The sequence below is a fragment of the Lepisosteus oculatus genome, chromosome 25, assembly GCF_040954835.1.
Source record: "Lepisosteus oculatus isolate fLepOcu1 chromosome 25, fLepOcu1.hap2, whole genome shotgun sequence".
Classification (NCBI taxonomy): domain Eukaryota; kingdom Metazoa; phylum Chordata; class Actinopteri; order Semionotiformes; family Lepisosteidae; genus Lepisosteus; species Lepisosteus oculatus.
In genome coordinates this window covers 8,681,002-8,694,295 of record NC_090720.1, presented here as the reverse complement: position 1 = coordinate 8,694,295, position 13,294 = coordinate 8,681,002, and the positions used below count along the sequence as shown (strand labels likewise).

General features: G+C 39.9%; 1 protein-coding gene across 3 annotated transcripts in view; it reads left to right on the top strand.

Annotated features, from left to right (window-relative positions):
- Window positions 1-12,664, top strand: part of LOC102696094 (rho guanine nucleotide exchange factor 10-like protein) — a 139,643-nt gene extending 126,979 nt beyond the window's left edge. For all 3 annotated transcript variants that reach the window (XM_015337206.2, XM_069183649.1, XM_069183648.1), the window contains 3 exons: window positions 893-1,064; window positions 6,330-6,452; window positions 6,958-12,664. In XM_015337206.2, coding sequence (XP_015192692.2) covers window positions 893-1,064; window positions 6,330-6,452; window positions 6,958-7,499 — 837 coding nt within the window. In that variant the 3' untranslated portion in view covers window positions 7,500-12,664. The remainder of the gene's footprint in view (window positions 1-892; window positions 1,065-6,329; window positions 6,453-6,957) is intronic.
- The last annotated feature ends 630 nt before the right edge of the window (window positions 12,665-13,294 follow it).

Sequence of the window (13,294 nt, the reverse complement as noted above, 5' to 3'; positions counted from 1 at the left end):
GCATCAAAAGATCCTTGGATCAAATCCCAGCTAGGTCATTTGCACATTAGGCTTGTCCTGTGTTTTTTCCTATTATTACCAAGAATGATAAATAGTAAGTACAATTTGGGCCAGAATAAAAATTGTGTGTTTTCCAGTGGATTATCTGAAAAATAAAATAATGGAAATGAAGTTAGAGATGGCTTGTTACTTCATCGTTTGGACACTTTAGTTTTAATACCTCATTGCTAATTGCTGGAAACAATTAGTAACATAATAGATTTTTATGTGTGTCGCAAAAGGGCTCTCTGCAGTTACCTGATGACTTTTCAGATGTTTTCTTTGAGTTGGTCTTTCTTCATTGTCACCAAGGAAACAATCAGAGTTTCTTGAGTGCCTTTTGCTTGAACTTCAGTCTGTTTTTAGCTGTGTGTGGGATGAAACTCTGAGCTCTGTATTATAGTGCTTAAAAAGGGGGCCTATTTATACCTGTGCAAAGTATTTAAAAAAGTTTACCATATGTATAATGCAACAATGTACAATAGTATTAATGATATTTTTATAGAACTTCTTGCCTTCTTTCTGTAAGAACATGGTTGAAAGAACACTGAATATGGATTTTACATGTGCAGTGAACAGTCAGATGTCTGATGATTTAAGAGACGGATGTTATAAAGCACAGTTGAAAATTGTACTAAAATCTCAAGGGCTCTGCAGGAGGTGATCCATGTCTTGCTTGTCTGATTGATGATAGTACCTTAAAGGAGCCCAAGCAAGTGCATTTCCACAGCCTCCCCTGCTAGATGATTCCATGCAATTAATACATCTATTCCATGCAATCGAAATGAACTGCATTTCCATTTGTTTTCTGCTGGTCACCATTTCATCTGTTCACCACTCTCTCCTTGGCCAGAGCTTCGAAACCCACCACGACAAGACCGTGAGCGTCGCTCACATGGCGCGGGCAGGTGGCGGCGTGTGGATGGCGTTCTCCGAGGGCTCATTCATCCGTCTGTTTCACACTGAGACTCTGGAGCACCTCCAGGACATCAACATCTCAACCCGCTCCACTTTCCTCAGTCCAGGCAAGTCCATTTCTGATCAGGCCCTGCAGCAGACCTTCAGTTCAGCACAATACAGACACGACCCCACATAATCCTGTGATTATCATGCCTTTATTCATTGTCCTGCACTCTCAAGTACTTTGTTATACAGTGGAACTTGTCAATCTGCGGCTCCGTAAAGAGATCACGGTCCCACACAAGCTTTGCTGCCACACTCGGGTTTTAAAATTAAATCGCAGATGCAACTCTTAACCGTTTAAGCCATTTTTTATTCTTAAAACATGATCTTCCAATAAATGAAGCCCCACTGTCTGGTGTGATCCTGTCTGTCCCTTGTCACGCCCGGACTGGCAGGAGCTCCCGGCCCATGGTGGCCACAGGAGACCACGTCTGTTCTCCATCATCTGATTAATCAGACCAGATTCTCTATATAACACCAGAACCACCATGGGGAAGGTGCTCTGTTGTTTGGGCTGCCAAACCACTGCTGTGCTCAGCCTAGGCTTCTGACACACTACCTGCAACCAGATTATTGAGAAGAGAAAACCCCATCTCTGTGTCTTGATCCTGACTTCCAGAACTTACCTGACCCCTGTCCTGCTGCCACCTTCCTGTGGCGTCCTCTGCTGTGGAATCCAGTCCTATCCTCTTATTCTCCGAATCTTCCCTGTCCTTTTTTTTCCGACAAACTCGGTCAGCCTCCAGAAATCACCGAGCTCCTGCAGCTGGGTTGAGTGCGTGCCTGTGAGACCATGTCATTACAGCCCTTTACTGTATCACATTTTGTGAATCTCAGAGACAGTGAAAGCAAGTAAAGTCAACTCTTAAATGCATTGTGGATACATGTTCTGTGGTGGATATCATCTGTGGTGACCGAAATCTTTTGTTTCTGAAAAGATGTGGATTGATGATGTTTTTCCGGAGTGGAGGACAATGTTTTTCTTTAGACAGAGCTAAGTGCAAGGACAGAGCTCCAAAGTTTTGCACAGAATCATCTGGCAAAATTCAGTCAGCCTCTAAAATGTATATGCAAAAAAACAGTTAATAGTAAATTAATTTGAAGGAAGAAATTTATGTGATTAGATTTCCTCTTTACTCAGGATTTTTGCAAAATCTGCCTATTGTACATTGTCCAGTACAAAAAAAAGGATAAGTGATTGATAAGTACTGTGGATCGGAAGTATAGGTGATCCAACGTTTTAGCAAATCAGTGAAGTTAGCAGCTAGGAGTGTCAGGTCTCATGCCCCATTGTGTTGAAGGAGAACATTAGTACTTCAGTGTGAGGTGTATAAGAGTCTCTACTTTCACTTTGTAATTCCCTGTGCTGCTAAGGCAGTCCTGACACCTTTCAGCATTGCTTCTGAATTCTCTGCATGTTCTAGGAGTCATACTTACATCTTACCACTAAGTCAGACCTGGCTCATTGCATGTGCAAATGTGTAAGGGTAACCCTGTGGCTACAGTGAGGAGATGGACAAAAGGTATCACACAAATTAGCAAGGACACACATACTTTTTAATGAGAGCTGCACCAGGCCAGCAATTAAGGCCTACATCCTCCTTCACAGGACGGCTCTGCTTTTCCTGTTCAAGCTGGTCCCTGCGGTCAGACCTAAGGGATTTGACGAGAATAAGTATGAATCTAACAACTGCTCGTGACACCGGTAATGAACATATAAGGGTATCGAGATTAATTAGTAAAGAGAGCAGCCTTGAAGGAGCGACAAGACACAGGAGAAAGGTTGTATCAGTCGAGGGGTTTGAAGACAGGGTTGCTATGGAAACTGTCTTTTTTGGGGTGCTTCACCTCGTAAGCAGGTGTACCTGGTGCCAGCACAACGTCAGTAGGCACTTCCTCCACCCCGTACATCTAACAGCTGATCTTAAATATTTTCGAGGCAAACTGACCTCTGTATCGTGGGTTCTCTGGTTTCTTTGTCTGTATGGATGCTTAAAAAAGTGTGTTCTGGTAGTCAAACATCTCACTATAATCTGGACACTTACAGAGGGATGGGAATGGTGTTAATTTCATTTCCAGGTTTAAAATACATTTTCTATAGATTTTTGATGCTCTAAAGTTCTGAATGCAGGTGCTGTACAACAGTGAGAATTTCACTGCTGCATAAATCGCAGATTTATAGATTAGAGATCAAGTGATCTATAATTTCTATCATCTTAGTCTCTAGAGATAGCAGCAACTCCACTGAAAGTTTGAAAATGATCAGTTAATAGAAGCTGTAAAGTATATCTTAAGCACTCTCGTTTTTTCTATATTTCACATTATTTCAAAGAACCAACTCTGAAAAGCTTTGATCCAGCCAAAGTATTTTACAGAACTTTCCAGCATTCTTACTATGGCAGAATAATTAATGTGACAGACTTTTACTATGGCTTCAGAACATTTCAAAGAAAATCTAAACTTAAACCTTCCACTTCAGGACATTTGGACTCAAAGAACTTGAATTCAAATGTGGTTGTTTATCTAAATACCTCTGTAAGTATGTCCCAGTTTGATTAGGTTCATTCTTGATTTTCTCCCTCCAGAAAAGTGGCATTAACAGCCTGTCACAAGGGGTGTGGATCAGGAAGAGAAGAGCAGGGACATGATAGCTGAGGCAGAAACAGTCATGGGGGAATCAGGATTGTCAGAGAAATCATGAGCTACAGACCTCAAACTGCATCAGGCTTGAAACCCCTGAAATGGCACCTCAGCCCAGTAGTGCTTTTGAGACATTATGGAACTCATTACCACTTTATTAGGCATTCAAGCTCGGTACATTGTTTTAGAAAACATATTTTTTTAATTTATCTTTTAGTTTAAATGGTTCTTTGTTTTTCTGTTTATCTTTCTTTTTTATTTTATCTTTTATGGTTTTTATTTTATTACAACTTTCCTCATTTTTATTTGTTTCTTTTTCACGCATACAGTACATTGACATTTATGTTGTTTTACTGTGATTTCCTTTACAACTGAAAGTATACAGTATCTCTCAATTTTAAGATTTTATTTTTATGCTTGGTATGTAAAGCATTTTGAGCTGCTCTTTGTATGAAGGGTGCTCTAGAAATAAAGTGTATTATTATTATTATTATTATTATTAAATAGAGTATACAAAGAGACAGACCTCTTCAGTGGTACAAGCCTCAAGCCCTGTAACAATTTAATGAACTACAGGACTGCTCCTGTGCTCTTAAAGTGTGCCTTTAACTGTTTTTTCCCTCTAGAAAAAAACTCTAAAGAAAGTGAAAGAACAACCTGGCTTTTGAGGGTTTTGACTGCTTTTGACAGAGACAGCTAAAGAAACCATGCAAACATAAAGGGCCAAATAAAATGGGAATATGAATTCCTTGGTTTTAGGAATATGTTTGGAACTCAAGGTGTCATGTGAGGATTAACCAATAGATGTTGCAAAAAACATCCACTGTAGAGAGATGAAATAAATCCATTGACAACAGCAGAAGTTACTGCTTGCATGATGTTGAAAGTGAATTTAGATTATTGTTAATCACCACAAATTGTTTCCCCAAGCACATGACTGTGAGCCAGAGTGGTGCAAAGCTGTACCTTCTCTTTAGATAATTAGATAATCATTCAGCTTTGGACCACAGGGACCATAGCTGACCTAGACTGTACAGTGCGCTTGAATGCGCGCCAAGACATAGCAGGCAGCAGCAATTCCTTCCTTGCCAGACTGAATTTTTAAAAAGATCTACTTTACGGGAGGGAGACAATGCAGTAGAAATATAAGAACTGCTGGCAGGAGTGACCCTGTAGGCATGTTCCTCTGGATTTGGAGGTCAAAGAAAATTGTAACTACTGGCTTTGTTTACATTTATAAGATAAGGGAAGAAAATATAAAAAGCAAAACTTCAGCCTAACATTGCATGGAAAATATTATAGAGTGGAATAAAAAATATATGAAGCAGAGGCTTTCACTTAGTCTTCTGACATACCTCAATATCATAAACTGCTAATGTTTCGAAGATAATCTAACAGTCTTAATTTTGGGGCAAAGAAGTTCCATACAATATACATTTTAGCCACCAATAATGTACCTTGTAAAACATTCAGACTTTTTACCTCTAAAACATTTTAGGGGTATAGAAAACCAATTTCAATAGCTAATAGGTTTGATAACTGTTTGATCTGAATATAAATTGATCAACAGTGTGTGTAATATATTTTGAGCCATATCTAGAATTTTATTTCAAACAAAACATCTTCAGGTCTACCCATGGGAAAGGGAAGAAAGCAAAGGTGAAAAAGAAACAGTATTTATCTTGTCAATCCTGTGATTCTCATGCAAGGATTCATGTGCAGGCATTTATTGTGAGCACCTCGACTGCACTGTTTTCACTTTGTGGTGACTCGTGCCAGCCACGAATAAACAGAATGATCTGCAAAAGGCATTCATCATGTTTGAGAAACCATCCCAGCACTTCTGGTTCTCTGCATTGACCATTTCCCCTTCTGGGCAGAGTATAGCAGGTGTTTCATTGCCTATTGCCACTAACAAAGATTCAGTCATTCAGTTGGCGTACAAGGGGCAATTCCCCATGTGCATCGCTGTGAAATTAATGAATGTGTTCACATAAATCAATTAGATAAACATTAATTTTGCAAGCAAATCATGTAACATTTGACTGTGTAATTTGCATCCATGCATGAACCAGCATTTTGCCCTGTTCAGGTTTCCTGTCTTGAAATTTGCTGCACAGGATCTTAGAATGCTGGCTATTCTTTAGACATTCACATTATCCAGACCTCGGGAGATAGTGGGATGTAGTGTGTGAAGGGTATGAATTCAAAACGCTCAACAAGAAACCCCTTGTGACCCTTCTGCAGTACAGACATGCTGTTGATGTGTAATCAAATGGTTCCTCAGCCTTAGAGAGCACTAATTGCTTTTTTTCTTGTGCATAAAATAAAAAAAGAAACAGAAAAACGGCCCTACAGTAATTGCTTTGTTAAATGATGTCAATCCACTGAAGTGAAAAGAATTCAGAATGCTCTCAGAAGTGTAATCAGCACAATGTTTTAGGAGGCAAAAAATGCTCAGTGTAGTTACATGAAATAAACAATGCAATATAGCTAGATTTTATCAAGCGTTTTCATGATTGTTGTGGAAACCATCAATCCGAGCAGGAACAGTTGATAGGAATTGATGAGCACACAAGCAATTGGATATGTAATGAGTAACATCTGAAATAACAGTGGATGGAAGAAGTGAATGGCACACACCTGGTATATAAAACTAACTATGACTTTGCCCCTCTAACCTGCAGGCCAGAAAAGTGTGCGTGTCACCAGCCTCCTGATCTGCCAGGGTCTGCTGTGGGTGGGTACTACCCAGGGCATCATCATCACGCTGCCTGTGCCCAAATTGGAGGGTATCCCCAAAATAACAGGTAAACCATGACCCTTGCTGGAAGCTTTTGGAAACTGAAGCAAAAACACTCTGCTATAGTGTCCTATGTGCAGTATTGTGCAATATTGTCCTAGTAGTCTCCTCCCACTGTTCAAAGATATACAGTACTGGTATGTTAAATGGTTTCTAGGAAAATTGGCCTTGGTGTGAGTGGGTGCATGTTTGGGTAGCCCTTTGATGGACTGGCATCCCATCCAGGACATTGCTTTCTGCGAAAGGCTTCAGCTCCCCTGTGACCATGTATTGGATGATTGGCTTAGAAAATGGATGGATGTAGCTAAACACAGAACATCTCGTGCATCATAAGCTCTCTTGGTAGAAAATAATGTTACTTTTACTGTAATCTTTATTAGGATGAAATACTGTAGCTGTGGATGGATGGATTACTTGGTGCCTAGTACTGGTAATAGATAATAATGAGATGGCCTTCTGATGCATTGGGGGACATGTGTGAAACCCTGTCACCTCTGCTGTCGCCCCTGCAGGCAAAGGGATGACCTCTCTGAATGCACACTGTGGACCTGTGGACTTCCTGGTGGCCACTTCCAGCACGCTGTCGCCAGAGCTGCTCAAAAAGGACTCCATGGAGGACGGCCAAGACGCGGCCAGCGGAGCAGAGGACAAGAGCGACTCCTCTTCCCAGGAGTCCCTGCACCAGGGCCACTCCTCGTCTTTCAGGGAGGCCAGGGGCAGGGGTCTCCTCTTGCGGTACCGCTTACGCTCCACCTCCCAGCTGCCCGGCAAGCCACTGACAGCCAAGGCCGAGGGGGCCTCCGACTCCTCGCTGGAGTCCCTGGAGCACAGCCTGGAAGACGGCTCCATCTACGAGCTGACGGACGACCCCGAGGTGTGGGTGCGGGGACGGTCCTCGGCCCGGGAGGGCGGGAGGAAGGAGAAAGTCACCTCGGCCGCCGTCATCTCCGGCGGGAGGGGGTTCCGCCGGCTGGGGGGCGTAGGGACAGCGGCCGCCAGCTCTGAGTCATCTGAGAGCACGCTTATGGTCTGGCAGCTCCCGCTCACTGTCTGAGTCGAGAAGGACAAGGTGGCATCTGCGAGTCGCGGCTTGAGAGTGGCCAAATCGTGCTGGGCCCTGATTTCCAGCACTCCCTCCATTAAACAATCAGAGAGAGCATTCTACATTGGGTATGAGTGGGTAGAGTTACAGGATCTCTGCCGTTCCTGCGACTGCTTTCCAATGCGCCAGTGCGGTCATTATCCAGTCAGGAGACTGTCAGCAAGGGAAATGATATCTCACTGAGGGTCATGCACAGGTTGTCCAGGAGCTTAACTGCTGTCAAAGCATCAATACGTTACACCCGGCTCCACTCCTGTGTGCGGTAAAAGAAATGCTTCATGTTGAAGAGAAGGCACACACCCTACCCTCTACCGGAAGAGTAAGAGATATTATGCCTTTTATAATGATGTCATGGTGCAAGAGGTTAAAGAGCAATGCGAAAGAATGGCCAACGTTATCAATGTATCTCAACTTTTAAACAGCGTCATGATAAAACAAGAATTGCTCTGCTCAGAAACTATTTATGAGAATTCCATCCTGACCTCCAGTGGCAATTCAGACTTTCTGAATTCCGACATTCTGAGCCTCCATCTTTTGGGAATCTTCTCCAGGTATCCTGTCCTTTTTCTCTTCTGATTTAGTTGGATCACGGACCTGTCAGTCTGTGAAAGCCAGCAGGATGTTATACTGTAGTTAAATCCCTTTTTGTCATTTGGTTTTTGCAAAGCCAACATCTCTGGAAGAAAGCAAACACAAAGCAAATCAGGTTTAATGGTACTGTGTGTCTTACTAATAATCTATTATTTTTGCACTTTGGACTCATTCCGCCAAGCTAAGAATACATATCTCTTGGTTGCAATGTGGTTTGAATTCAGCCTTTTGACTGCAGTTGTTTTAGTTCCCTAAGATAAGTTTGAACAACGTGTTGTATACAAAACAATATCTGAAAATGCCCTTATAGATATGAACAATGCTGGTCTAAAAGCATTAACAAAACAATGATTGCTTTGGCTGTTCCAACAAAGTGTTCTCTGTAAAATGTATAATTGAAACTTTAAACGTTTATCTTTGGCAAAGCAAGTCAATATGATTGTCTTTTCTAGAGATCAGCTACTGACCTGCAATCTCTTGCACTTTTTTTTAAATTGGAAACCAGCAGAGAGAAAACAGGGCAATAATGGTCTTTTCCAGGAAGACGAGGCTATTGCTGAGCTTTGTCTGGGCACTAATCCAGCTTCACATAAAAAATCTTAAATTCCCTTTGAACATTTTGAATAGATGGTATACTTTTCATTTTTTTTTCACAAAACTCCTTTCTATTAGTTCTTTAACATTTCAGTTTGTAAAGTGAAATTTCACATAAAGCACTATGGATGTTTTTTTAAAACACTCCCCAAAGTTCCAGACCAAGTTGTGAAATGCTCAAATCACGTGTATTTTTCTGCTAGTTAATTCTGTGTCTCGAGTGATATTATGTGTGTTCCACAGGAGTCTCTATTCCTTTTAAAAATACATTGCTGCTCAGAGTTTAGCAAAACACCATTTACTGAGCAACTGACGGAGAGAAGAGTATTGTTCATTTTTATTTCACTCTAATCCCACACACTTTGCATCCCAGAACAGAACACTGTCACCTTCGACAGTATGTATCTACTTCTCTCTCTATATGTATTACTTCACCAGGAAAGCTGTGCAGTAGGGAGGGTGTGTGTTTTGCCTGACCAACAAGGGATACCTGTGCAATAAATATATTTTTTCTCTAAGAAAAGTTATCTTATTCTTCTAATTATTGTAAGGGTTTGCAAAAGTCCTATTACCTTTACACGCCTGTATAGCTGAGTATCTTGTCTTTAATAATTTGTTATAAACATTAATTACTGTAGGATGTTTCCCCCTTTGGTTTCATGACAGACTCCAAATTGCCCTCCTGGGAAAGTACGTGTATTGATAAATTAGAATAAGGTACATATTTTAACCACTGCAGACATTCTGGGGAAATAATGTGGTTTGAACATTTGCTGTAATTAGAAGAAAGTATCTTTGTGTACTAAAAAATCAAGATATTTAATAGAATAAGTATCCTAAGTATTGAAGAAGGCTGGTTGTCTTATACCATAGCACCCTCCATAGTTGTATGGCTGTCCTAGTGAATGTTGTGTGTTCCTAGAAGCAAATATTAATAAATTTAGGAATCAGAGTAAAGAAAGATTAATAGTACTGTTCTCTCTCCTATCTAATATCCAAGTACATGTTTTTTTTCCTAAATTCTGAAACTGCAAGAATGAACAGAAATAGTTTTGATAGCAATAGTTTTTGACACTTACTGATGTAACAGGGTCCTCTTTAACCTCAGCACTTTGGTCTCTATTTCTTTTCCCTGCAAGAATCTTTGAGCAGGGTCTTCCAGAGAAATTTGAATGATCATACAAATATCTTTCAAAACAAGGAATCTTAACCAAATCAACAACAGAACCAATAAACCAAACTACCTATAAATGTGTAAATCCAAATACATGAGATTTTCTAAATCCAGTTATCAAACAGTAAATGTATCTTGATTTTATTAAGAATAATAAATACCAGTAATGATATTTTGCAGAATAACCTTTTGTGGAACAGCAATGCTTATTAATGATTAAACGAATTAGAAGATAAATGGGCAGAGTTTTAGAAGATGACAGGTCTGAATGGCTTTCTGCTGTGACAACTTACAGTATCACCCAAGTAACATAACAACATCATAACATAACATAACATAACAACATCATAACATAACATAACATAACATAACATAACATAACATAACTCTCCTCTCCTTTAATCTGTTGTTCATATTGCAGAGAACATTTAGGAGAAATTGACCAAAGAAAGTCATGACTTTAACCAAATAATACAGACAGTACTGTACAGTATGTGAGACCTACACGCATGTCAAAGAAAACCGTCAACATCTTAGCCTTCCAGTCCTGACTGGTAAAGTTCCAGACTGCGTTAGAATGCATGTGACTGCCTTTGTAATTCTGAAATCCGCTTCTCAATTTACTGAGATCACAGTGTTGTTCTTATAAACCCCACATACCATATTTTGCTATTTCACTTTGCCTGTGAAAGATTTTGCCATTCATACATGCATACTCCTTTTCTACATTGTAAAGAGTTGCAGGCCTTACCCCTGTTAATCAGGTTGTTCATTAAATTGTAGGACCTAGAGTGCATGTCCCGTACTGGGAACACAGACTCCAGTAAACTAACCCTGCAGCGTCCTCCCCTCTGCAGTTAATACATTCTCAAGGTACAGTATTTTGAAGATTATTTTAAATACATGTGAATTAAAATTACATTTTGTTTACTGATCATTCATTGGTAAAACATCGATAGCAATAATTAGATCAGATACATTTTGATGCTAGAAGAGTGTATTGTAAACATTGGCTGTTGGTTGAAGCACTGGGGAAAGTTGGATAAAGAGCAGTAAAGCATGCAGAGGCATGAAAACAATGTGTGATCCAAACAATGGACAGCCATAACAAAGCCAAATAAATACTGAAGATGAGCTTCTTCAGACCATGGGAAAGCTTCATAAATGCCATTTAAATTATACTATGCCCTATATACTGTACATGTAACTATGCCCTACATAAAAGCTTAGAAGATCCACTGTAAAGTAGAAAATGTACATACTTGTAGTACAGGGAAATGTCCAGAGGTCTGTCCGAAGTCTATCCAGAAACTATCTTCCTGAAATAAGCAATGCCCTAGAAAAAATTGAAAACATGCACAAAAGCCTAAAATTATCTGGGGATTGGGTGATGCTGAAATATTGTTGAATGAACAAAGTGGTTGTTTGTAACTGGTTTAATAGTAATAGGAATTTAAATTGCTGGCACTGTATTACTTGACCTGCTTGGTCACAACATTAATATCCGGGATTAAATTGTCAAGGGTGAATTTGCATTCTCTCAGTGATCACTAGGAATGTGAACACATGGACCTATATCTGAAATTTTGCTCACTTTGGTGGAAAATGATTTTAAATCACTAAAATCAAGCAATCACAAAAAGCAAGACAAAAACTAGAACAGTATAAACAGCATAAATGCAATATTAACAAATTAGCAGGGCATCTGAACCAATTCTTGTAATGTCATGTATTTTTGTTCAGAAATTGTATCAGTAAATGGGTTTTATGGACTTTTTGCACCATAGGGAAACTAAGACTGCCTCTGTGAATTCACTCACAGGTAGTCTACAGAATTTTAAAAGCTCTTTATTCAGCTGAATTGACAGAACAAACAGCTCCATTAACAGTCTATTTATTTATTTTACAATACGCAGATTCGTTTTGAGAACAATTCACAGCTCAGGTAAAGGACAAGCTATGGAAGACAAGGCAATGTTGCAAAACATATTAAGCTGGAGACTGTGGGCTAGATTCACACTAGTCACCCACATTGCTGAAGTGGCACCTTGGCTTCTTTCAAACAGCACCTGCATAAGATCCTTGTGTCATGCGCTCAGTCACGGGCTAGATGGGCTCATGCTGTTTGTAACCTTTGAAGTTTTACTAATTAAGTTTGCAACAAGCACAGCATTTTGGTTGCAGTTGGGATGAACTGTTTCATGAGGGAAGGTGATCATGATTATATTGGACCAGAGGCTGGCTGTACTGTAATAACTTCTCTTGCTCCATCTGAAATACAGGATCCTGTAGGTGTGTGATCCATTTTATAGGAAAATCCCAGCAGTCCTGCTAATCCTCCAGGGACTGTGTGGTTTTATAAGTTTGTGCTCTATCATACCTACAGTATTCTTGTAAAGTTGGTCTATTCAAAGAACTGTAGCTTGAAACCTACATCATGAAGCAATGCAATTTGGAAAGTGTTTATATAGAAGGGAGCTAAGGCGAAATATTGTATAAAGGCTGCAGTTTCAACCCAAGCACTGAGACTGTAATGTATGGAGTGCCACAATATGGATTATTCTGTTCCCCCTGGACAAAGTGTAGAATTTTGCTTTGTCTGGTAGAATGTGACTTAAAAAATGTTTTCTTTGAAAAATAAGCCTTTGATTTCAACTGTGGACTTGTAGACTTACACAGATTCTTAAATGAATTTGTACTGTACAGATATGCTGTATTGTGTTCTATTGTACATTCCATAAAGCTTACTCTAACAGAATGTCTCTTTTGTCTGTACGTGCTTTCCACTGTAAAAAAAAAAATACATCTAAATTGGTTTATGAACGTACTCATCTTTGGTGTTGTCAAAGTACTATTCAAGTCCTAACAGCTGTAAGTAGATGAGAACTTCATTAAAGCTCTACGAGACTAAGAGAGCAATATTTAGGAGTTGTATACAGTTTCTGCAACAGTAGAGCATACATGTGTGGCTCTGAACACCCTGTCCCCCCAAAGGTTCTGTATTCCAAAACCTGTTTATGTGTCTTTTAGCTTAAGTGGTTAGGCTGAAAAACACCTTTTCACTATGGCAAGCATTGGTAAATGGTAAAACATTTTCAATCGTGATAAATGCATAGCAAAAGCCATAGAAAGGGAGTGAATGACTGAATGAACAATATAAAATAAGCTGCAGCAGCCCCTGGCTGTCATACTGTATCATGGAGGCTCTTCCATAATGGAGAAATTGTAGTCTGGAAAACTTCATTTCTCCTCTTTGACAGCACACTGCACAACACTTCTGATGAAAATGACGAGAATCCACCTGGGATTCAGACTGAGGCTTGGATATAGATCTCAAACACCCAGAGATATGAGTTTTCCAAAGGGAGCAATTAGAGAAGAAAGCTTC